This window comes from Sorex fumeus, unplaced genomic scaffold (assembly GCF_029834395.1).
Source record: "Sorex fumeus unplaced genomic scaffold, SorFum_2.1 ptg000063l, whole genome shotgun sequence".
Taxonomy (NCBI): domain Eukaryota; kingdom Metazoa; phylum Chordata; class Mammalia; order Eulipotyphla; family Soricidae; genus Sorex; species Sorex fumeus.
Window position 1 is genome coordinate 50,664,840 of NW_026606120.1, and position 23,156 is coordinate 50,687,995.

At 51.9% G+C, this 23,156-nt stretch overlaps 1 protein-coding gene across 1 annotated transcript in view; it reads left to right on the forward strand.

Moving 5' to 3' along the window:
* Positions 1–23,156, forward strand: part of RAB11FIP4 (RAB11 family interacting protein 4) — a 100,855-nt gene that overhangs the window by 72,598 nt on the left and 5,101 nt on the right. Inside the window, exons 4-10 of the mRNA XM_056126831.1 lie at positions 18,449–18,678; positions 20,117–20,311; positions 20,612–20,746; positions 20,883–20,918; positions 21,507–21,606; positions 21,767–21,870; positions 22,576–22,716. Coding sequence (XP_055982806.1) covers positions 18,449–18,678; positions 20,117–20,311; positions 20,612–20,746; positions 20,883–20,918; positions 21,507–21,606; positions 21,767–21,870; positions 22,576–22,716 — 941 coding nt within the window. The remainder of the gene's footprint in view (positions 1–18,448; positions 18,679–20,116; positions 20,312–20,611; positions 20,747–20,882; positions 20,919–21,506; positions 21,607–21,766; positions 21,871–22,575; positions 22,717–23,156) is intronic.

Genomic DNA, 23,156 nt, shown 5'->3' on the forward strand with positions numbered 1-23,156 from the left:
CAGATGTCATCTTGATGGGAGGCAGGGAGGTCTGGTCTCCCGTGCATGGTGATCTCCATGTTGCAGAGCCCCTGTACCAACTGGGGCTGTGTCCCTGTGGGTAGAGAGAGGGCAGAAGCCAGCCTGAAGAGCTCCCGCCAGCAGCCCCCACTACTGGCCTCCCTGAGGTGGCTCCTGCTCAGCATTTGCTGGGGACAGAGCCACGGCTGGCACAAAGGGCTCCCACAGCGTTGTGGGGTAGGCTGCAGGGGGCCAGTGTCCCAGGGAACGAGTCCCGGGAGCAGGGAAGGGGCTCACTGGGGCGTGTCTTGGAGACGGCTGTTTACTCGAGGTGTGTGTGTGTGTGTGTGTGTGTGTGTGTGTGTGTGTGTGTGCCCGCGCGCAGGGCCAGGGAGGGCATTGGCCTCCCAGGTGCAGTGATTTATTACCTTGGCAGAGGTGGGCAGGGGGAGAGGGGGTGTGGTGGGGGAGAGATGGGGAGCGGGGACAGGACTGACGGCGTGGGTTGGAGGCGGCAGGCCGTGGTTGCTCCCATGTGAGTCCCGCTGTGGTGAGCATGTGTCTTTTGCCAGAGGTGCTGCGTGAATATGTGTGAGGCCATCCCGGCACATGGGTGGCTGGACATGGTGACAGCTGAACTGTGGGATGGGAGGGGGAGGAGGAGAGGCGGCTTCGGAAGGTGCCAGAGTCATGGGCCTCCGGGAACCTTGGCTCTGCTGAGCCTTCCAAGGCCTGAGGGGCTCTGGGCCGGGCCTGTGTCCTCCTTGCTGGCTTTAGGCTCAGGGCGAGGTCTATCTAGTGTGCCCTCTCTGAAATGGACTGTGGCCCTTCCCTGGGTCGTTTGTGGACACCATGAGAGCAGGGTGTGTCAGGAGACCCAGCCATCACTTCTCTTCCCATGTGAGGCCTTCATTTGATGAAGGCTCTCCTTATCATGATGACAAAACATGGAGCCCCCAAAGCAAGCCCCACAAAGTCTTGTCTGTGTGAGTAATTAAGCCCTCACTTCAAACAGCCCCATCTTTAAGAGCTATAATTTGTAGCCCAAAATAGCCGCCTGTTCAAAGAGCCAGGGGCGCCCTTGATGTGCACCCCTTTCAACTTGCAGCTTGTTAATTCGCCTTGACAACTGAGTGCCCGACACCCGCCCAGCAGTTCTCAGAATAGGGAGCACAGGTTACGGGGGCCGGCTGGGAACTGGACTTTGCCACAGGACACTGGGGAAATCTTTGCGTGGCTAGAGTTAGGGGGTCCTGACTCTGCTCACGAGGTGATTCTTTTGTATGCCTGCAGAGGGACAGAGAAACAGCGTAACTTTCAGTCCCAAGTGGCTGAGCTCTGGATGCTGCACCCAGAAATGCCAGCCCAGAATAGTGGGGGTTTTGGGCCCTGGGGAGCTCTTCAGGCTAGCTTCTGCCCTCTCTCAGGTGGGCTCCCTGGGTGTAGGTTCTGAAAGGGGGCTGGGAGCCGTCGCCGCAGGGAATCTCCCGACCTGCAGCTTCTGCCCGGCTGACATGCCTGGAATTCCTGGGCTGGCTGCTAGGGTTGGTTTCCAGATGTGGAAGCAGTTTCAGTGCTATTTGTACAAACCCCAGTAGTTTGCCTCTGAAATTCACATTCTCATTGGAGAATCAAGGCACTGGGCTTTATTGGGGGCTTGGGGAGGGGGCAGAGGGTAGACTAGATGGCTCCTTGGAATCCATTTTGTTTAGGCAGTAGGTTCCCTGGGGCCCTCAGATCTGAGGTCCCTGCTTTGTTGGGACAGTCTCAGCCCATGAGAAACTTGGTCCCTGTGGGAACAGAAGGGTGACTGTAGGTCATACCCTGTGGCTTTGCCACTTAGCCACACTGTGGACCCTGTGTGCCAGCCTGGGGGAGATGTGGGGCTCCAATTGCCACTGTCTGAGGGAGGCTGGCGTCTTAGCCCACCAAGTACCACGTGTCCCAGGAGTGGTGGCGGCTCTCCTTCCTGAACCAACCACAACAAAGGGAAGAAATCTGCTCTTCACTTCAGATTGCCAGAAATACCGCCTGGCACAGAGAAACTGGTAATATCTTGCCCAATTACTGAGCGCTGCTGGCCACAGAGGTGGCGTGGGCCAGAACAAGAGGCTCTGTGGCTTGATGGCCTGCAGTTCCCTTGAAAACCAGTCACCGCCTAGGTGTACGGACATCGGCAGTTGAGTTGTGTCTACGCTAAATATAGTTCTGGGAAAACTTGACAATTTTGCAATTTCAAAGGTCTTTGGCTCACCTGCACATATGTACTTTTCCTTTAAAATTAAGATATATGAGGACCAGGAGAACTGGTACGTACCTGATCTGATTTGGGCCCCAGTGCTACATGGCTCCCAAGCATTGCTAGGGGTGGCCAGAGGAGGTCCCTCGAGCACCACTGCGGTGGCACTTGCGATTGCTGGCATCACAGAGCCCAAGCAGCCCCATTGGCCAAAAGTGGGAGTGGCCTCTGGACCCCCTAAGTATGGCTTGGGAGACCCCCCAAATATTATAATGCTATTTTCCCCGAGAACATAAGAAATGGAAATAATTCACCGAGATTCCCATATAAATATTGCTTCTGAATCATTCTGATGATCATAGGCTACCAAGTCCCAGTCTGGTTTCTTCACGATCAGCATATCTCAGCGTCACCATGAAAGAGGGTCATTTCTTCTGAGGAGAAAATGGGGGAAATCACGGGGTCTCAGTGAGGTTCTGTTGGTCTTGAGGGGTTTGGCTTTCATGTTCAGGGTGGGAAGGTGGGTGGAGGGCTCGGACTGGTCAGCTCCGCCCTCAGGGCAGGCCCACCTTTGGTGAGAGAGCCCCCAGGGAATGCCCTTTGCCAGGATCCCTGGTTGCACAGTTTCTAGTCAGGTTCTGAACTCTGGAGGGGATTATTTGTGCAACTTGAGCCTTTCGTGCCCTTTGGACTAGTCACATTGGGCTAAGTGGCTCAGCTACTCTGGTGGACCCATGAGAAAAGAAGTACGTGTCCCTTTGGCGGTTGGGTGTGCCTGCCAGGCTCCCTATTCTGCTGGCTCTTTCTGGGATAGTGTTCTTGAAGAGTGGCACGTCTCTCATATTCCTACTCAATGGAGCTAAATTTGTCAGGGATTTTATACTTTTCCATAACCAGTTCAGAGAATTTGGGGCAAAGCTCATGTTTTATATCATGGTTTACTTCCAGCCAACAGAAAAATAAGATGTGTGAGCTAATCATGGTTGCAGAAATGCCATTTACCTGGGAAGCCATCGAGGGTGGGGCTGGGAACGTGGCCCGAGGACCTGCCCCGGCTTCTGCTCCAGAACCGTGACTGTCAGCCACACAGACCAGCTCCGTGACCAGGACAGACCTTCATGAAATAGCAGAGGAGGAAAACAACTCTGTTAATGGTTTACATGCCAGGGTGCTCGCCAGTTTTGTGACCATTTTGCTTTCTCTCTCTGACTCTTTGTGTGTGAATCCTTAGAAAGTTAGGCAAGATACTGTCAAAACTGAGGAAATTTCTTCATAACTATGTGGCTCTTAACTCCTAACAAAACCATAATTATTTAGTATCAGCTTGTCTAACAGCTGGTTCATAGATGAGCTTCTGTATTTGTCCCTTGAAGTTCTGTTCCAGGTGGGGTTGGGAGTCTGACTTAGTGGTAGAGGACTTGCCTTGCATGTGTGAGACTCTGGGTATGGTCCCTGAGGTCTCGAAGGGAGAGAAGAAAGACCTGTTACAGCTGTGTGGGGTGCTTGCGCTTGTTTTATGTCTTGATTAGCACAGAGACTCTCAAAAGTGTGCCCTAGCACCTGCAGCATCAGCATCACCCGAAAATTGTTAAAAAAATCATTTTTTGTTTGGGGGGGCCACACCCAGCTGAGCTCAGGACTTACTCTTGTAAGTCAGTCCTTGTTTAGGGATTACTCCTGGCTGTGCTTGAGGGATCATATTGATCATATTGTGGTACCAGGGATTGAACCTGAGTTGGTAGCATGCAAGGCAAGCGCCTTACTGCTATACTATCTCTCTGACCCCTAGAAATCCATTTTAAAACACATTTTACTTACAGTGATCTATCTTTTCAGACCTCACCCAAGACCTGTTAAATCACATTCAATCTAAGGTTTATTTTAACAGTCCTTCCTACTCTCCATTGTAATTCTGATGCAAACAGAGTTTGACAACGCTTGCATGAAGAATCCCCCTTTCTGAAAAGCCAGTAGAAGGTTCCACATAGTTTTTTGTGGAAATATGTAATGTGCTTGTAATCTCCCCCATTTTCTCATTTGGTGGAAGCTAGCCCCTAGGGCTTGAATGAATTCAGTGTTTTGTTAAAACCGTGTTATGTGTGTGGTGTCCTTCATACTGTCCCCTCTCAGAAGGCCAGTGTTCGACTGTCCCAGTTACTCGTCTGCATTCAAGTGGCAGGAGCCTTCTTCTCCATGGCAGAGGCACGAGGCAGTGGGGTTTGGTGTTCTGAAGCAATCTGCACAGTGATTCTCTGCCAATATCCAATTCCTCAACAACCTGTAAGGTTTTTTCCTACAGCTATTGAGTGTAGTGTTCTATTTGGGTCAGTTCAGATCGTCTTTCTAATTCTCTTGCTCCATCAAGTATTTTTATTTTGCTTTATATATTTATTTATTTTTGGCCACATCTATCAGTGTTCAAGGATCACTCCTGGTGTGACTCGGGATCATGTGGGATGCTGGGAATTGAACCTGGGTTGGCAACATGCCCGACCCCCCATACTGTCTCTCCAGCCCCCTATTTTATGGATTTTAGAGCTGTTACTGGATACATGAATGTACATCTTATTAAATTGATTTTCTCATCATGTTTAAATATCTTTTCTTTATAGACCTTGACATAAATATGCCCCTCCAACTTTTGTTTGCTAAGCCTTTGTGTAGTGTCTTTAATAATTTACTTTTAACCCATGTTCTTATTCTTAAATTGTTTCTCTCATAAATTGTACATTATGTGAGTGATGAGTTTTAAATCTAAGCTGACAGTGTTTGTTCTTTGTGTTACTTCCCTTCTTTCGCTTTGTTGTTGTTGTTCTGACCAGTGAGTGGTCCATCCATTTGGTGTGCTGCTCACAGAGATCTCACACACTTTAGTTGTGGCACTGGGGACTCAGGTGGCTGGGATTAAACTCACAGCATCAGACCTGCAAGCAGATTATTCCACTCCTGAGCACTCCCCACGCCCCAGTATTTATCTTGTAATGGGGTGGTCCATTTTATTTTCATTAGGCCATTTTCTCCCTTACCAGGGCTGTTAGTCTGTTGTGTTCTCCTCTGGATCCTTTAGGATGATGTAAACCTTGAATTTCATTTTTTTCCTTCAGTTGTATTTTTAGTTGTTTTTGTTTTTTGACTGCTTTTTAAAGAAATACAGTATGGTTTATTGCAGTGAAACTGGTTTATTATGGTATGGTTTATTGCAGGGAAAGAAACACATGGGACAGGGTCCAGGAAAGTTCTGAGCATGGAACTTGCCGCTAGCCGCTCCCAGTGGCATCGTGGACAGTGCTGGTTTGTCCAGCAGGACTGTGCGACAGTGTGCTCTGCCCACTAGGGAGGTTTGCCCAAGCCTGGGTGGCCACAGTATTCAGCGAGGTTTGGTATATGAATGTGGCTAGCTGCCCACCTACTGACCTCACCCTCCAGGCTTTCCAGATTTTGAGCAGATAGAGCCTGACCAGATTCTGCAGGCAAACACACACTTGCCTGATAAGCCCTGCAGGGATTTGGCCTTCCCTTCCCAGTTCCAAGGACAGAGGCCACACCTCTCTGTGAAGAAGGACACGATCTTTGTCTTGTTTGCGTGGTTTTTTTTTTTTTTGAGGAATTTAGGTAATTCTACTGGTTTTTCACATGTACCACAATGATTCAGCTGGAGTATACCCTGAGCACACAGTGTCATTGAGTTCTCTGTAATAGTTCCAGTAGAACTCTTTCCGCAATGAGTGCTTTTGAGATTTGCTCCTCAGCTCTCAGATGCACCTGGCAGCCCTTCCCAGTCAACCACAGCACCTCCAGCTTCAGCTTGTCACTGAACGCCGTGGCACGGAGAGGTTAGAGGGTCTCCTAGGGGGAGTGGGGTAGGGGCACGTGACCCCAGTGAGTGGGCATTTCAGTGAGGACACCACATGCTCCAGGGACTGGCTTGGCAGAGTTGAGGTTCCCGCGGGATCCCTTGATGGAACCAGCCTGCCCGCAGAGAGGACTGTGCTCTGCCCAGGCCTCAGGCAGCTGCCCCGGCCCCCCAACACTAGCATGGGGCTGACCTTGAGTCCAGAGTAGGGGTGCATCTGATTCCCTAAAGCCTCTAGTCCCAGGGTTCCCAAACTTACTTGGTCCCTATTCAGAAGAAAAATCACTTTGCGTCCCCCTCCTTCCCAGATTTCTACTTCCTTTAAGTGAACAATTAGAAGACACCCCCAAGAATACCCGAGATGACTGCTGCCCCCTGGCCTGTCTCAGCTCTTCCCAGGGAGCAGTGTCAACCCCTTGGGAAGAGTCAGCCCAGTCCCCCTGCTCTGTCATCCTTGAGGAAATTTGCCATCTCGGTTCCAGCTGCACGCCTTGGGTGGGATCTTCTGACGCTCCTTTGCCCGGATTCCTGTGCTCGCCCCCTTAGCAAGATCTGCCAGGAGGAGGGTGCAAGGCTGTGGGGAGAGCCGAGCTGAGCAGTGACTCATGCCCCAACCCCCATCTGTGGCCTCAGAGCTCCCTAGCTGGTGTCCTGCCTGTTGAAAGGGCTGACACCCACTTGCTTTCCCTGGTTTTCCCAGTCTCTCCTGAGGGCCACAGCAAGTGGGGACTGGGGCCAGATCAAACCACTAAAATGGGTGGTCAGTGTCTCTCTCGGAGGTGATGTTTCCCTGAGACTCAACTGGGGGCTCATGTCCCCCGGTCACCAAGGTGCCTTGACTGTGGCACCCCTTCCTCGAGGCCCCTGAGACAGGGAGCCCACCCCCTCCGAAGGCAGCTTTCCTGAGGGTCTCAGGAGTTGATCCAGGAGCCTCTGGCTGCAGGAGAGACCCCGAGAGCAGCCTTGGCTGCCATCCTCCAGGCAGGGGGATCGCTGCCATGAGGGCGCCTGCTCCTCATCCTGACTGAGGGGGCAGAAGACGGACAGGTGGCAGGTGGAGCCAGGCACTGCCCTCTCTTGTTCTGGCCCACCCCCGCCTCAGGTTAGCTGGGCTGCTGCTCTGTGACTCACAGAATGAGCCGGCCCGAGGGCTGCCCGGGATGGACAGAAAGTCCTGGGGCGCCAGCCTTCCTGTGTGGGTGCCTGGACCCCCATTGCCCGCCATCCTTGACTGGCTCCTAGGCAGACTTTTGCTGAACCAGTCTTGGGTTTGCCGTGATGTGTCCCAGACATCTGTCTGCCCAGCCAGGAGTCAGGGTCAGGGTGGGAACCATAGCCGCCAACAGGAGGTGGCACAGCCCGCTACTTCCTGATCTCTCGTGCGCATCAAGGCATGGTGATCTCGGCGAACCCTGGTGCATTCCCCGCCCAGGGGCTCCCGATGCCCCACAGCAGAAACCTGGGAAGTCGTCGTGGCTGGCCCTCACTGTTCTGGGCCTCTGCCCAGCTGGGACTGTTCTGTTTGTTCCTCAGCCCCCTCCCCAGGGTGCCGGATCTATCTCCCCCACACCCTCTCTCTGCAGCAGGCTTCCACGAGGTGCCTGGCTGCGAGGGAAGCTGGGATGTGCGGCTCAGGCTATTTTTACCCAGCCCTGTCCCCACAGAACTGTTCTTTGGCTCGGAGTGAGAGCCTAGGGAGCGGAGCTGTTGCCAGGGCTGGGGGTGGATGTGCCCGAGCTTGGAGCCTCCTGGGCGCCCTTGCCCAGGCAGCATCACGTCCTCACACTTATTAAAAGGTGTAATTAACTCGCCAGAGGCCTTTCAGGAGGTGGGCAGGAGACCTTGGTGGGAGAAAAGTAGCATTTGGAGGGCAGGTTTGATGGCTCGCGGGGTCTGGCTTCCAGAAGTTGAGCCCAGCCTACCCCATGCAGGTGCCCCCAGGGGTCAAAGGAAAAGAGGCCCTGGGCAGTTGGAGTCCTGGTGGCTAGTGGGAACCCCCTGCTTGCCTTCCCTCACGTGATGAAGACAGCGCAGACGCTTATCAGTCACTGTCTGTGGGTGTTTAGAGCGTGCAATCCATTTCCCATATGGGAAAGCTGAGGCACTCAGTTCCATCAGCGTAAGGCCCCAGAGTTGTAGGTTGCAGCACAGAGACTCAAACTTGTCGGATTCTCTTCTGTAGCTTGTCTGACGCCATCCTACCACTCTTCCTGCCTGTGGGTGCTGCTTCCACCCTGATTTTAGAAGGGCCTGCCCAGGCCACGCTGCTCACTTGCCAACTCTCCCCACACTCCACTCTGCCCACAAAAACCTGCCAGCCACTGACCATGAGACCATTGACTCAGAGGCAAGTGTCCCAAGAGTGGTCCCTCCCCTGGCAATGTTGAAAGGGGGTCCCCTGGAATCAGTGCCAGGCACATGCTGCACATGTGTGACTCAGCAGTCGCATCTCATGGAGACTGGGTTGGGAGGGTAAGGCCAGAGGATGTCACTGAGTGTGTCCGAGAGTGGAGACAGTGGGGCACTGCTGACCGCCTTGAGATTTGGAGGCCTCCGAACTGCAGCACACGCCCAGCCCTGCTGACTTCCTCCAGGGAGCCCATATGGGCCTGCTGTGGATGCGGAGGGTACCCATGCTCACATGAGATGGGCGGGGCAGAAGTGGAGGGGACACTGGTGGCACACGGAGCTGCCCTGCTGAACCTTTGTCCCTCAGATCCCTCCCCAAACCGCTCGTCTCAGCCAGCACCCCAGCACAGTCCTAGAGTGTCCCCAGCCCTCACAGCTGACCTGCTGGCACCTGCTGTCCCCACTTCCTCAGCACATGCCCTGATGGAGACCCTCAGGGTTGCCGCCCTGCTGAGGTGCACTGGTGCTTTGAAAATGATGACCCAGGGGTCACCTCCAAGGTCCAGGTGACCGTCCCTCGGGCAGTGAGGTCTGTCACCCCAGGCCATAGGTTGTGAGTGATCAAATGCCTGAGTCACTTCTCACAGACCCTCAGCCAGCAGTCAGGAGGAGGGGGCTGGCTGGAAGGTGCCCTGGGGGACTGGGAACTAGGAGTCCGCTATAGGCCACCTGCAGAGTTCCCAGTGGCGCCCACTGAGGACACTCCCTTTGCTCAGGGCCCCCAACCACAAAAGACTTCCCTTTCTGTGAAAGCCCACTCCCTTTACCCGCACCCCTGCCTCCCTACTGAGTGGGGTGCCCTGTGCAGTGGAAGAGGTGCTGCCCCTTCGGCCAGGACTTCAGCTTGGGTGTCGGCTGCCCTGAAGGGTTGGATATGCCTGGGATCTGGAATCCTGCCGCTGCCATCAGACTTGTTTGACCATACAGCTCCCTGGACACAAACATACCAAAGGACCTGCTGGCCTGTCCCAGCCAGCCTCCCTCCAGGCTTCTGGAGAACTCCGTCAGACAGGAGTTTTTTGTTTTTGTTTTGTTTGGGATTGGTTTTTGTTATGAACAGATTCTTCCTTTCTTGCTGCAACTTAATCTAAAAAATACTGTAGTTCTTTTTTTTTTTTAATTTTTATTAGTGAAACACCATGAGGTACAGTTGTAGACTTACAAGTTTTTGTGCTTGGGTTTCAGTTATACAATGATCGAGTACCCATCCCTCTACCAGTGCCCATTCTCTACCACCAATGATCAGAGTATCCCTCCCACCCCCCATCCCCCCATCCCACTCTGCCTCTGTGGCAGGGCATTCCCTTTTGTTCTCTCTCTCCTTTTGGGTGCTGTGGTTTGCAAAAGAGGCATTTAGCGGCAATCTGTTTGGTCTATAGTCTACTTTCAGCATGGATCTCTCATCCTGGGAGGATTCTTCCAACACCCTTTACTTGGTGCTCCCTTCTCTATCTGAACTGCCTTTTCCCCCAGCTTGTGCGGCTGGCCTTCAAGACATGGAGTGAACCTCCTGGTACTTATCTCATCTATTCTAGGATGTTAGTCTCCTATTTTGTTACTTTATATTCCACAGATGAATGCAATCTTTCTATGTCTGTCCCTCTCTTTCTGACTTATTTCACTTAGCATGATACTTTCCATGTAATACCACTTATATGTAAATTTCATGACTTCATCTTTTCTAACAGCTACATAGTACTCCATTGTGTAGATGTACCAAAGTTTCTTTAACCAGTCATCTGTTCTCAGGCACTTGGGTTTTTTCCAGATTTTGGCTTTTGTGGACAGTGCAGCATTGAACATAGAAGTGCTGATGTCATTTTGACTGGACTTTTTTGCCTCTCTGGGATATATTCCCAGGAGTGGTATTGCTGGGTCAAATGGGAGCTCAATTTCTAATTTTTTGAGAATCATTCATACTGTTTTCCAAAAGGGCTGAACCATTCGGCATTCCTACCAGCAGTGGAGAGTCCCTTTCTCGCCACATTCATACCAACACCGGTTGCTTTTGTTCTTTTGGTTATGGGCCAGTCTCAGCGGTGTGAGATGATATCTCATTGTTGTTTTGATCTGCGTCTCCCTGATGATTAGTGATGTAGAGCATTTTCTCATGTGCCTTTTAGCCATTTGGATTTCTTCTTTGAGAAAGTTTCTGTTCATCACCCCATTTTTTGATGGCGTTGGATGTTTTCTTCTTTGGAGTTCAACCAGTGCTTTGTATATCCTTGATATCAACCCCTTATCAGATGGGTATTGAGTGAATATCCTTTCTTGTTCTGTAGATTGTCTTTGTATTTTGGTCACTATCTTTTGAGGCGCAGAAGCTTCTTAATTTAAAATAGTCCCATTTGTTTATCTCTGTTTCCACGTGGTTGGTCAGTGGAGTGTCGACTTTGAAGATAGCATTAGCCTCAATATCGTGGAGGGTTTTGCTGACCTTGTCTTCAATGTACCTTATAGATTTTGACCTGATGTTGAGATCTTTAATCCATTTTTTTTTCTTTTTGGGTCACACCCGGCGATGCACAGGGGTTACTCCTGGCTCTGCACTCAGAAATCACTCCTGACGGTGCTCAGGGACCATATGGGATGCTGGGAATCGAACCTGGGTCGACTGCGTGCAAGGCAAACGTCCTAACTGCTGTGCTATCTCTCCAGCCCCATAGATCTTTAATCCATTTTGATCTGACTTTTGTGCATGGTGTTATGTCGAGGTCTAAGCCCATTTTTTTGCATGTGGTTCTTCAGTTATGCCAGCACCATTTGTTGAAGAGGCTTTCCTTGCTCCATTTCACATTTCTTTTTTTTTTTTTCTTTTTGGGTCACACCGAGCAATGCACAGGGGCTACTCCTGGCTCTGCCTGCACTCAGTAATCACCCCTGGTGGTGCTCAGGAGACCATATGGGATACTGGGAATCCAACCCAGGTCGGCTGCGTGCAAGGCTAACGCCCTACTCACTGTGCTATTGCTCCAGCCCCCTCCACTTCACATTTCTTGCTCCCTTATTAAAGATTAGATGTTCATATACTTGGGGTTGTGTATACGGATATTACATTGGTCTGCGGCCCAGCCTTTGTTCCAGTACCATGCTGTTTTAATTATTACGGCTTTGTAGTAGAGTTTGGGGTTGGGGAGGGTAATGCCTCCCCACGTCTTTTTCCCAAGAATTGCTTTAGCTATTTGTGGACGTTTGTTGTTCCATATGAATTTCAGGAGTGCTTGATCTATTTCTTTGAAGAATTTGATGGGTATCCTTATAGGGGTCAGATTGAATCTGTATAATGCTTTAGGGAGTATTGCCATTTTGACAATGTTAATTCTTCCTATCCATGAGCAGGGGATATGTTTCCATTTCCTCATGTCCTCTCTTATTTCATGGAGTAGCGTTTTGTAGTTTTCATTGTTGAGGTCCTTTACCTCTTTAGTTAGGTTGATTCCGATGTATTTGATTTTCTGGGGCACGATTGTGAACGGGATTGTTTTTTTCATGTCACTTTCCTCTGCCTCATTATTTGCATATAGGAAGGCCATGGATTTTTGGGCATTAGTTTTATAGCCTGCGACTTTACTGTACAAGTCTATTGTTTCTAGGAGTTTCTTGGTAGAGGATTTAGGATTCTCGAGATATAGTATCATATCATCTGCGAATAGTGAGAGCTTGATTTCTTCCTTTCCTATCTGGATGCCTTTAATGTCTTTTTTGTGCGTAATCGCTATTGCAAGTACTTCCAGTACTATATTGAACAGAAGTGGTAATAGTAGGATCCTTGTCTTGTCCCTGATCTTAGAGGAAAGGCCTTTAGTTCTTCCCCATTGAGGATAATGCTTGCCATGAGTTTGTCGTAGATGGCTTTGACTATTTGGTGAGAGTTTTCATCATAAACGGCGCTTGATCTTGTCAAAAGCTTTCTCTGTGTCCATTGATATAATCACATGGTTTTTATCTTTACTTTTGTTGATATGATGGATTATGTTGATTGATTTCCGAATGTTAAGCCATCCTTGCATCCCCGGGATGAATTCCACTTGGTCGTGGTGTATGATCTTTTTGATGAGTTGTTGGATTCTATTTGCTAATATTTTGTTGAGGATCTTCGCATCTGTGTTCATCAGGGATATTGGCCTATAGTTTTCTTTGTTGGTGTCTTTGTTTGCTTTGGTATTAGGGAGATATGTGCCTCATAGGAACTGTTTGGGAGAGTTCCTGTTTTTTCAATTTCCTGGAAAAGCTTGAGGAGAACTGGCAACAGGTGTTGTTTAAATGTTTGGAAGAATTCACTAGTCAATCCATCTGGGCCTGGGCTTTTGTTTTTGGGAAGACTTTTGATTACAGTTTCAATTTCCTTGATATGAATGGGTCTATTCAGGTATCCCAAATCTTCTTGATTCAATTTTGGGAGATTATAGGGATTATATTATCAATCTTGGGGAATCCAGGAATTTATCCATTTCTTCTAGGTTCTCTTGTTTTCGTGGCATTCAGCCTCTCAAAGTAGTCTCTGATGATCTTTTGAACTTCATTGGTTTCTGTTGTGTGTCTCCTTTTTCATTTCTGATTTGGTTTATTAGGGTTCTCTCTCTCTTTCTTTGTGAGCCTTGCTAGTGGCTTATCAATCTTGTTTATTTTCTCAAAGAACCAGCTCTTGGTTTCATTGACCTTTTAGATTGTTTTTTGAGTCTCCAGGTCATTAATTTCTGTTCTAAGTTTTATTATTTCTTTCGGCCGAGTTTGGGTTCCTTTTGTTGGTCTTTTTCTAGGATCTTGAGCTGTGAGATCAGGTTATCTATGTAGGTCCTTTCTTTCTTCCTTAGGAATGCTTGTAGAGCTATAAATTCTCCTCTTAACATGGCTTTAGCAGCGTCTCATAGGTTCTGGTAGTTCGTGTCATCAATCTCATTTGTTTCCAGGTATCTTTTGATTTCGTCCTTGACTGCCTTCCTGACCCACTCATTGTTCAACATTGAGTTGTTTAATTTCCATGTGTTTGATTTGTTTCTTGGTGTCTTTGTGTGATTCGCTTCTATCTTCAGTGCGTCGTGGTCTGAAAAGATTGTTGATACTACTTCTATCTTCCTGATTCTGTTGAGGTATGTTTTGTGGCCTAGCACGTGGTCTATTTTGGAAAATGTTCCATGTGCACTCGAGAAAAATGTGTATTCTTTCTTTTGGGGGTGTAAAGCCCTGTATAGGTCTATTAGCCCTCTCTCTTCTATTTCTTCCTTCAAAGCCAATGTTTCCTTGCTGAGTTTTGTTCTTGTTGATCTATTCAGAAGTGATAAGGCAGTGTTGAAGTCTCTGAGTACTATTGTGTTGCTAGCAATGTCCTCCTTAAAATCTGTTAGCAGTTGTTTTAAGTATTTAGCTGTTCCCTCATTAGGTGCGTATACATTTAAGAGTGTGATTTCTTTCTGTTGTACATATCCCTTAATAAATAGAAAATGGCCTTCGCTGTCCCTTCTAATCTTTTTCGTTCTGAAATTTATGTTGTTGGATACTAGTATGGCCACCCCAGCTTTTTTGAGGGAGCTGTTTGCTTGCAGGATTGTTTTTCCATCCTTTAACTTTGAGTCTGTTTGCTCTGACTGTTCGGATGAGTTTTTTGTAGACAGCAGAATGTTGGTTTCAGTTTTTGGATCCATTTTGCCACTCTGTTTCTTGATTGGTGCATTTAGACCATTGACATTGAGAGAGATTATTGTCATGGGTTTTGTGCCATCTTTCTGTAGGGGTTGGTTGTGCTTATAAGTGTTTCCTTCTTATCTTACAGGAGCCCCTTCTTTTAGGTTTGGTTTTGAGTCTATGAAGTTCCTGAGCTGTTGTTTATCTATAAAATAGTGTATCGTTCCATCGAGTTTGAGAGTTTAGCTGGATGAAATATTCTTGGTAAGGCGTTTATTTCATTGAGTTTTTTCACTATCTCACCATTGTCTTTGGGCTTGGAGGGTTTCCTCTGATAGGTCTGCTGTAAATCTAAGGGGTGCTCCTTTGTATGTGATTTCCTTCTTTGACCTTGCTGCTTGCAGTATTGCGTCTCTATCCACGTCATCCATCATTCTGACTATTATATGCCTTGGAGTGTTTTTATTAGGGTCTCTTTTAGCTGGCATCCTTCTGGCTCCTTGGATCTGGATGTCTGCATTCTTTAACTCTGGGAACTTTTCAGCAATGATTTCTTTTACTTTGGCTTTTTCATTGAGGTTCCTCCCTGTCCTTCTGGTACTCCAATGATTCTAATGTTGTTCCTCTTGGCGTCATCCCCTAGGTCTCTGATTCTCCTTAGATCTATTTTGAGGTCTTTTCCCATTGTTTGTTGTTCTCTATGTGATTTCTGTTGCTCATCTTCAAGCTCACTGATCCTGTCTTCGGCTGTAGTCATTCTACTGCTGAGGGCACCCACTGAGTTTTAAATTTCATCTACCAAATCCATTATTTGTGACACTTCTTTTTGTAGCTTTTTTATTTCTGCTCTCATTTCTTCCTGTATTTTCTTGACTATCTGTTCCACTGTTTCTTTAATTTCCTTTAATTTTCTGGATGTCTCCTCCGTTGGTTCTTTTAGTAGTTCTTTAAACGTCCTCAGCATTTCCTCTCGAAATTATTTATCAGGAAGAACATATTTGTGGGTAACCCCTGTTGAGGATTTGGACTCTTTTCTTTGTCCTCTCCTCGTAGTGGAGATTTGTGTTGTTTCTTCATGCTGTTGTGGTTGTCCAGAGGTAAAACCTTGGAATTCACTAGCACTATACCCTCGTGGGAAAGGATTCTGAATAAGGTTGGTCGATGGTGGTCACCCTTCTCCCCTTCTAGAATCTGCCCTCTCAGGCATTTTTCTGTGGCTTATGATGGGCATCTAGTGAAGCGTTGGAGGAGGTGTTCTTTTATATTGGGCTTGTACAGCTTCTTGCGTACTGGTCTTTTGTTGGAGTTGGAGTAGGCCAGTGGATTATTGTTGTATTGTGGTTGAGGCGCCCAGGACTTTTTCCACAGAATTAGGTGATAAAGGCTGGGATGTGAGTAGAGAGTGCTGGGAATGGGAAATATAACTGTGTCCCGTCACACAGAAGGCCATGCCCACTTTTTTTTTTTTTTTTTTGCTTTTTGGATCACACCCAGCAATGCACAGGCAGTGCTCAGGAATTACCCCTGGTGGTGCTCAGGGGACCATATGGGATGCTGGGAATCGAACCTGGGTTGGCCGCGTGCAAGGCAAATGCCCTACCCGCTGTGCTATTGCTCCAGCCCCTATGCCCACTTTTGAGGAGGCCATGACCCCTGCAATGGAGGCCACATGCCCAGCCAGTCCCAGGGACATGCTGACCTAGGAACCTGCGGAGGAGGGCAACGGTGCTGCGAGGTGGGCGGGCGGTCTGGGGGAACTCCGCAGGTGTTCCCCAAAGTCTCCTGCGGCTGCCCGGTGGTGGGAGTCCGGCCCTGGGAACGGGGCTTGCACATGGGGTGCGGGAAAGGGATATGCTCCCTGGCTCCCCAGTGAACCTGCAGAGGAGGGCAGCGCTGCAACAAGATGAATTACTGTAGTTTTTAGGACTGGAGAGAGAGAGTACAGCAATCAGCTGACTCTGGTTCGATCCCCAGCATCCCTTATGGTCCCCAAGCACCACCAGGAGTGATTCCTGAGTGCAGAGCCAGAAGTAATCCCTGAGCATCACTGGTGTGGCTCCAAAACAAAACAAAACACCGTAGTTGCTTAGAAGGGTTTCTAATGGCTCTCGTGTTCTGAGTGAGTGAGGTATATCAAGGATGGGGTTGGCTTCAAGCCCCTTCCGGCATCTGGTTCTATGCTGCACAGACTTTCCCCCAGGCCAACTTCCCCCATCCTCCAGTAAACACCCCATTCTTCCCTGGGGCCCCAGATGACTTAAAAATCAAAGTGACCTTGTCCTGAACTAGCCCAGGGCCATTACTTTCCTGATAACTGTCTATGTGATTTGAATTTAGAGGAAAACTAGTAGAAGTGGTTTTGAAGCTATAATTAAAAATTTCATTTGCCTTGGGCTAGCAGCTGTGGGTTGAGTGAGGTGTGAATGTGGGGTGCAGCTAAATTTGAGACAGGAGAGGGCGGGAGGGAGCCAGAGAGGTGGTGAGGGTGCCCTGGCCCTGGCTGGTGGGTATGAGACTGCAGGGAGGGCTTCCCTGACCCCTCCTGCAGGCCAGAGCTGGTCTGATTGGGAACTGGGTCCAGCAAGGGAGTGTGAGCTGGCTACAGCTGCACTACACACCTGAGGCGCCCGAGAGGCTCCAGCCCCAACAACTACAGTATGTTTTAGATAAAGCTGCAGTAAGACGGGAGGAATCTGTCCATGATAAAAAAAAAAAAAAGGTGGGGGGCGAATGATAGTACAGCGAGTAGGGTATTTGCATTGCATGTAGCTGACCCGGGTTCAATTCCTGGGATCCCATATGGTCCCCCAAGCACTGCCAAGAGTAATTTCTGGGTTCAGAGCCCAAGACGCTCCTATGGAGCCCTGGGAACCCTGCTGGCACCGTGCCATGGGGTGAGCAAGTGTCTCCTGCTGAGGGCACAGGTGACCAGCAGAAAGGGGAAGAGCCATCCTTCAGTGCTGGGGTGTGCAAGTGGCTCCCCCATAACACTGAGGTTCCCGCTGGCACTCAGAAGCCAGCATTGTCGCCAGCAGGTGTGAAGGTGATGGCAGTGCCCTGGGTCTGCCATGGGTCTGCTGGCAGGATTCCTGCGGGGCCTCGGTCTCCCGAGTCAGGTGGAGAGCAGAGGGCCCCCACACGGGACTCCTTCACACTGGCTCCCCTACTCCCTTTTTCCTGGCCGTGTCTTCAGCTAATACACAGAGCTTGTTTGGGGTCCAGTCTGAAGGTTTGGGCGCCAGGTCCGCTGGACAAGTGACCCATAGGTGGGAAGCTCTCAAGGTGACATTAGTTGCAGTCCCCATGGGTGGTGGGGCCTGGTGCAGATTTACTCAGGCAGGAGCCATGCTCGCTAGTCACTGCCTGTTTGCCCCTCTCTGCCTTTGTTGTCGTCACCGCCCGTGGCACTCGGCTGTGGTACTGAGGCACCCACACGTGCTCTGGGGTCACACTTGTGCTCTCCATGTGCACTTGACTATACGGCACCTGCTGCCAGTCCCCATGGCAGTGCTCTGTCATAGGGGTCCCACAGCTGGCTGCCCTGCCCTTTGACCCTGTGCACCTATTTCTGGCCTAAAGCTCAGAATGGAAAGGCCAAGCCAGGGAGAGGATGCAGGGCCAAGGGGACCCTGGTTCTCTCTCCCTCTCCCATAGCATAGTAGCCCCACCCAGTGCACTATCAGGTGTAGTCCGGGAGGCCTCTGATTGCCCCTAGGGTGGTCCTGGATGTCCCCAGCAGGGCAGGGCCTAAGCAGTACCACCTCCTACCTCCTCTGACCCCAGCATTGACCCGCTTGGCCAGATTGATTATCTCCGAGAGTGACCCCAAGCCCCCAAGCACTGCCTGCAAGACTCCCCACCCCAGAAAAGGATTGGAAAGCCTGGTGTTGATACTCTCCAGAGGGGCTGTGACGAGGTCAAGGCAAGTGTCCTAGCCCTGGAATGCATCCTGTGGCCGAGATTCACTCCCTGGTGTGTCTTCTAAGAGCCCCTGGACAGACTGAAGTTCACAGAGATCAACCCGAGCTGCCCAGGGTCATGGGTGTGGATCCCATGTGTGCAGACACTCCTACCTCAGGCCCTTTCTCAAGCTGGGGATGCAGGGACACGTGACACTATTGCTAGCCTGCGGTCCTCTCCAGCAGTGCTTCATACCTGACTCCTTCCTGAGCTCCCACGAGGTGCCCATAGGTGCCAAAGGATGCCCCCCTGTGGGCGTTTTAGCATCGGCCTCTGGCAGGCACGGTCCTGCGAAAGTCCTTGCAGTCTGCTGAGGGCTGACCAGGAGGCAGCCTTGCTCACTCTGCCCCACTCTGTCTTTCCAGGGAAGTGAGGGAGCTGACCCTGCCTTTGCTGATGGCGAGCTCATCCACAGAGAGCCCAGCATCTTCCCTGAGGACGCGGAGGAGGCGATGACACTGGCGCCCCCCGAGGGCCCCCTGGAGCCTGACCTGGACAGTTCAATGGAGGCCACCCAGAACCTGGAGGGGCCTGTCGGGAGTCCCCCTGAGGAGAAGGACGGGGGCCTCCGGGGCCTGTTTCTGCCGGAGGACAAGTGAGTGAGAACTGGTGCTCACATTCAAAGCAATTTAAAAGCTTTACACACCATTAACCATGGGATTAAGCAGCTGACTTAATCCCATTAAGTGTGTGGTATGGGGTGGGAGGGGGTTATGATCTATGAGTTTTTTTTAAATCAAGGTGACAGAAGTAACCATGTGTCCATCTTAGTTTTATTTTAAAACAAACAAGAGAACAGGACAGGGCTGTGACTCACAGTAGAGTGGATGGGGGAGGCCCTGAGTTTGATCCCCAGCACTCCCCCTCCCCCACCCCATCCCCTAAAAGCCAGAGAAAATATATTAAGAAAGGCCTCCAAACAACTACTGCCAGGGTCAGGATATGGACCTGGCACCATCTGTCCCCAGCACCACAAAAACATTGCAGGGTATAAAGTAGTTTTTTGAGCCTGGAGGACCGCTGCCCATTCTAAGTGCCCTCTATTCATGCACCCTCCCAGCTGCCCAAAGACGGGGGTCACCTGTGCCCGTCAGCAGAGATGTCCCTTCTCAACTGCCACACAGTCTCTGGAGGGAAGTCAGGATGGGGGTATTCCCAGCCAGCAAGAGGCGGTGTCGTGACTGCCTGGAGAAGGAGGCGGGGGGTGCTCATATCTGGCAAACCGCATTAATGACCGTTCAGTCTTCAGTACAGACTGTTTTGTCATTTGCCTAATATGGTATCTATTGTGGCTTCTCAAACTCAGGTTTGATCTTTTGCACTCCGTATGTTCTCCCTGAACCCCTCCAGGAGTGTTCCCTGAGTGCAGAGCCAAGAGGAAAGAAACCCTGATGTAGACCCAAAACCAAAAAATTAAAAAATTAAAAAAAAATTTTAGTAAAGTTTAGAAGACGGAACTGAGGACTAGGATTGATTCTGTCTGAGCTGCTGAGGGCAGAGGAGCAGTAAGTAGGGAGACTTGCTTCCTGCACTGTCAGCACTGGGGGTTGTTGGGCCATACCCAGCGCTGCTCAGGGCTTACTGCAGGACCTTCTCAGGGATCGCTCCTGGTGGTTCTTGGGAGACCTTTTAGGGTGCTGGGGATCGAACCTTGTCTGCCAGCAAGACAAATGTCCTACCTGCTGTCCTACCTCTCCGGCCCCTGTTACCCATATTTTGCATCAGCCTTGCAGTGATGGTTGGGTCACATCTATGGGTAGGGTTGCTAAGGGAGGGTACAGTTGCCCCTGGCATTGGGCACACCACCAGCTCGCAGCTGTGATTTGCTGCTCTGTTTGGCGCCTCTAGAGTGGCGTTGCTCGGAGCCTCTCGTGCAGTTTCTGTGATGAGTGTGTCCCTTGGGTCACTATCTCCAGGGTGTCGCTCCCAGGTGTCGAGGGAGAGATGCCTCAGTCTCCTGGTAGTTGTAGTGCGAGGGTCTCAGGAGGGGCGCCCCGGGCACCTTCTCTGACCGTGTGCACGGTGACCCACAGGTCGCTGGTGCACACGCCGTCCGTGACGCCGTCAGACCTGTCCACGCACTCCACTGCCTCGCTCCTCAGCAGCGAGGAGCAGTTTGAAGACTATGGGGAGGGGGACGATGTGGACTGTGCCCCCAGCAGCCCCTGCCCCGACGACGAAACCAGGACCAACGTCTACTCGGACCTGGGCTCTTCCGTGTCTTCCAGGTGACCCCTGCTCTGCAGTTGGGTGGGGGGCTCCAGCCGCTCCCGGGTCTCAGACTGGCAAAGGCCCGACGTCTGGGACGCCATTCCTGAGGCTCAGGCCTGCGGTCTTTGCCTGCTGGGGTTCAGGGGCCCCACTGCCACCCTCAAAGGTCTTTGCGGTCCGGCTTCCTGTAGCCCTTCACCTCTCCAGGGGCCCTGCTGTGCACTGCCGCTGCTTCCCGGAGGCCCCCACAGGGTGGGGGGTCTGTGGTGCTCAGCACGGGGGTCTGGAGCTAAGGGACTCCCTTCCCCTCCGGTCAGTGCGGGACAGACCCCCAGGAAGACGCGGCACGTGTACAACAGTGAGCTGCTGGATGTGTACTGCTCCCAGTGCTGCAAGAAGATCAGCCTGCTCAATGACCTGGAGGCCCGGCTGAAGAACCTGAAGGCCAACAGGTGAGGTGCGGGGACGCGGCCTGGGACCGCAGGGAGCAGTGGCTGCAGGGCGACTGCACTCACGTGGGCTGCTGCTCCAACCTGCGTGTGGGTGCGAGCCTCTCTCTGCTCAGCCACTGTCTCTCTCCCTCTCTAGCCCCAACCGGAAGATCTCCAGCACAGCATTCGGACGGTAAGGCCCCTGGAGTGGGGAGCGCGGGGCTGGGCTCCAGGGTGTCCAGAGGGGGGCCACTGCTGACAGCAAGGACCACTTCCTCCCCATCCCCACGCCCAGCAGGCAGCGGGCAGGCGGCAGCTCCCCGCCTCAGCTTCTGCTCTGTCCCAGAGATCTCTGGTGTCTGCTGGTGGAGCTGGGCGTTTGCTCCAGGCAGCCCTGCCTCCTCCTGCCCTAGACTCCAGCATCCTGCCCTGCTGCTCCAGCGTGCCGGCACCTGCCAGAGAGTCGCCAGGAGCTGGGGTTGGACAGGAGGCCATGGCTGTTCCCTCAGGGCTGGCACACGCCCGCTCCCACCTGCCACATGCTGCCCTGTGCCTCGTTCCCCTGGGGCTCCCTAGAGATGCAGTAGACACAGCTGGGGGGCAGGCATGGGTCCTGCTGGGCCTGTGGGGCCAGACTACCTCCTGCCAGGGTGGGGTGTGCTCCCCTGTCTGCTCGGGTCACAGCACCAGCACAGGAAAGTTCTGAGCTGGGGGTGTGGTGCTCCGGAGGGGCCCGGTGGCCAGTCTGCCGAGCACCCCCTGAGTCCTGCCCCGCCCACAGGCAGCTCATGCACAGCAGCAACTTCAGCAGCAGCAACGGCAGCACCGAGGACCTGTTCCGGGACAGCATCGATTCCTGTGACAACGACATCACCGAGAAGGTGGGCCCGCGTGTGGCGAGGGAGCCGGGGGTCATCCGCAGCCCACTCAGGACCCTGTTCTCTTTGTGCGCTGTCAGCAGTTCAGAGCCCCGCTCTTACTGTGTTTGCTGCGCCCCGGTCCTCTGGGTTCTCACTGTCCCATCTCTGTCCGCCATGGCAGGTGAGCTTCCTGGAGAAAAAGGTGACAGAGCTGGAGAATGACAGTCTCACCAACGGGGACCTCAAGAGCAAGCTGAGGCAGGAGAACACACAGCTGGTGCACAGGTCAGAGCGGGGACAGGGGAGGCTGGAGTCAGGACTGAGGGGGATGAGGAGCCCTCCCTCCGCCTCTCATCTGCAACTTAGGGCAGGAGAGGAGGGCGATGCCTGCTGGGGGGGGGGGGGGGGGGGGCTGGTGGCACAGGGTGACACCCTCAGGCTCTCACCAGCAGGAGGGAGTGTATATGCCTGAAGCCTGGTGACTGACCCCCACCCCAGCCTCCGCTCATCCTTGAAGGGTGCAGAGCCCAAAGGATCAGTCAGGGATGGACAGACGGTTGCCAGCAAACTCTGCTCCAACCTGCCGGGTGGGTTAGACTCCAGGGCTGGCACTCGTCGCCAGCTGGGGCCTGCGTGCTTTGAGCGTCCAGGCAGCAGGGCCCCTGCAAGGTGCTGGCTGGGAAAGAATAAGATAGAAAGAGATAGTGAGACCCAAAGCTGATTTTGCAGCATGTGGAGCCTGGCGCCCCTGCCTTGAGGCCCATGTTCTCGGGCACTGCCCCCCTTCCTCGGGACCCACTGCTGGCGCATTGTCCCTTGGTGGTTTGTATGACTGACACATCTCCCTTGATATTGTGTCCCAGCCCACTGGTCAGTCGTGCCGCTGGCACTTGGGTGTCAGGGTCCCGGGCCCCAGTGGCCCTCCAGATAGAGTGAGAAGACGCAAGCAGGCGAGCTGGCCCCAGACTGGAGTGTGCGTCCCCCTTGCAGGGTGCACGAGCTGGAGGAGCTGGTGAAGGATCAGGAGACGACAGCGGAGCAGGCCCTGGAGGAGGAGTCCCGGCGGCACCGGGAGGCCTACAGCAAGCTGGAGCGGGAGAAGAACACGGAGATCGAGCTGCTCACTGCCAGGTGGGCGGCCAGCCTTTGCCCGGAGCCCCGACTCTCGGGGCCAGAGCAGTGTCTGTGCTCACAGCCGGAAGCACACTCATGGGCCCTCAGGAGTCTGTGTACTTTGTTCCTATCAGCTAGACTGGACACAACCTCTCTGCTAGTGGGAGAATAGGGAAAACCAAACAGTAGTGGTCCAAGCATAGTCCCGGGCAGGCAGGGCGCTTGCCTCACACATGGCCAACCTGGGTTTGATCCCCATATGGTCCCCCCAACACCACCAGGAGTAACCCTGGTGCATTGCTGGGTGTGGCCCCCCCAAACAGAATAGCAGCAACAAAACCCTTTCTGTTTGGGTTTGGCCATCATAAGTCTTTCCTTCTAGTTTGTGATGCATTTTGCAGTGGGGACCCTGGGGCCACCACCAGTGACACCAGAGCCCTCCCACTGGAGTCCACCAC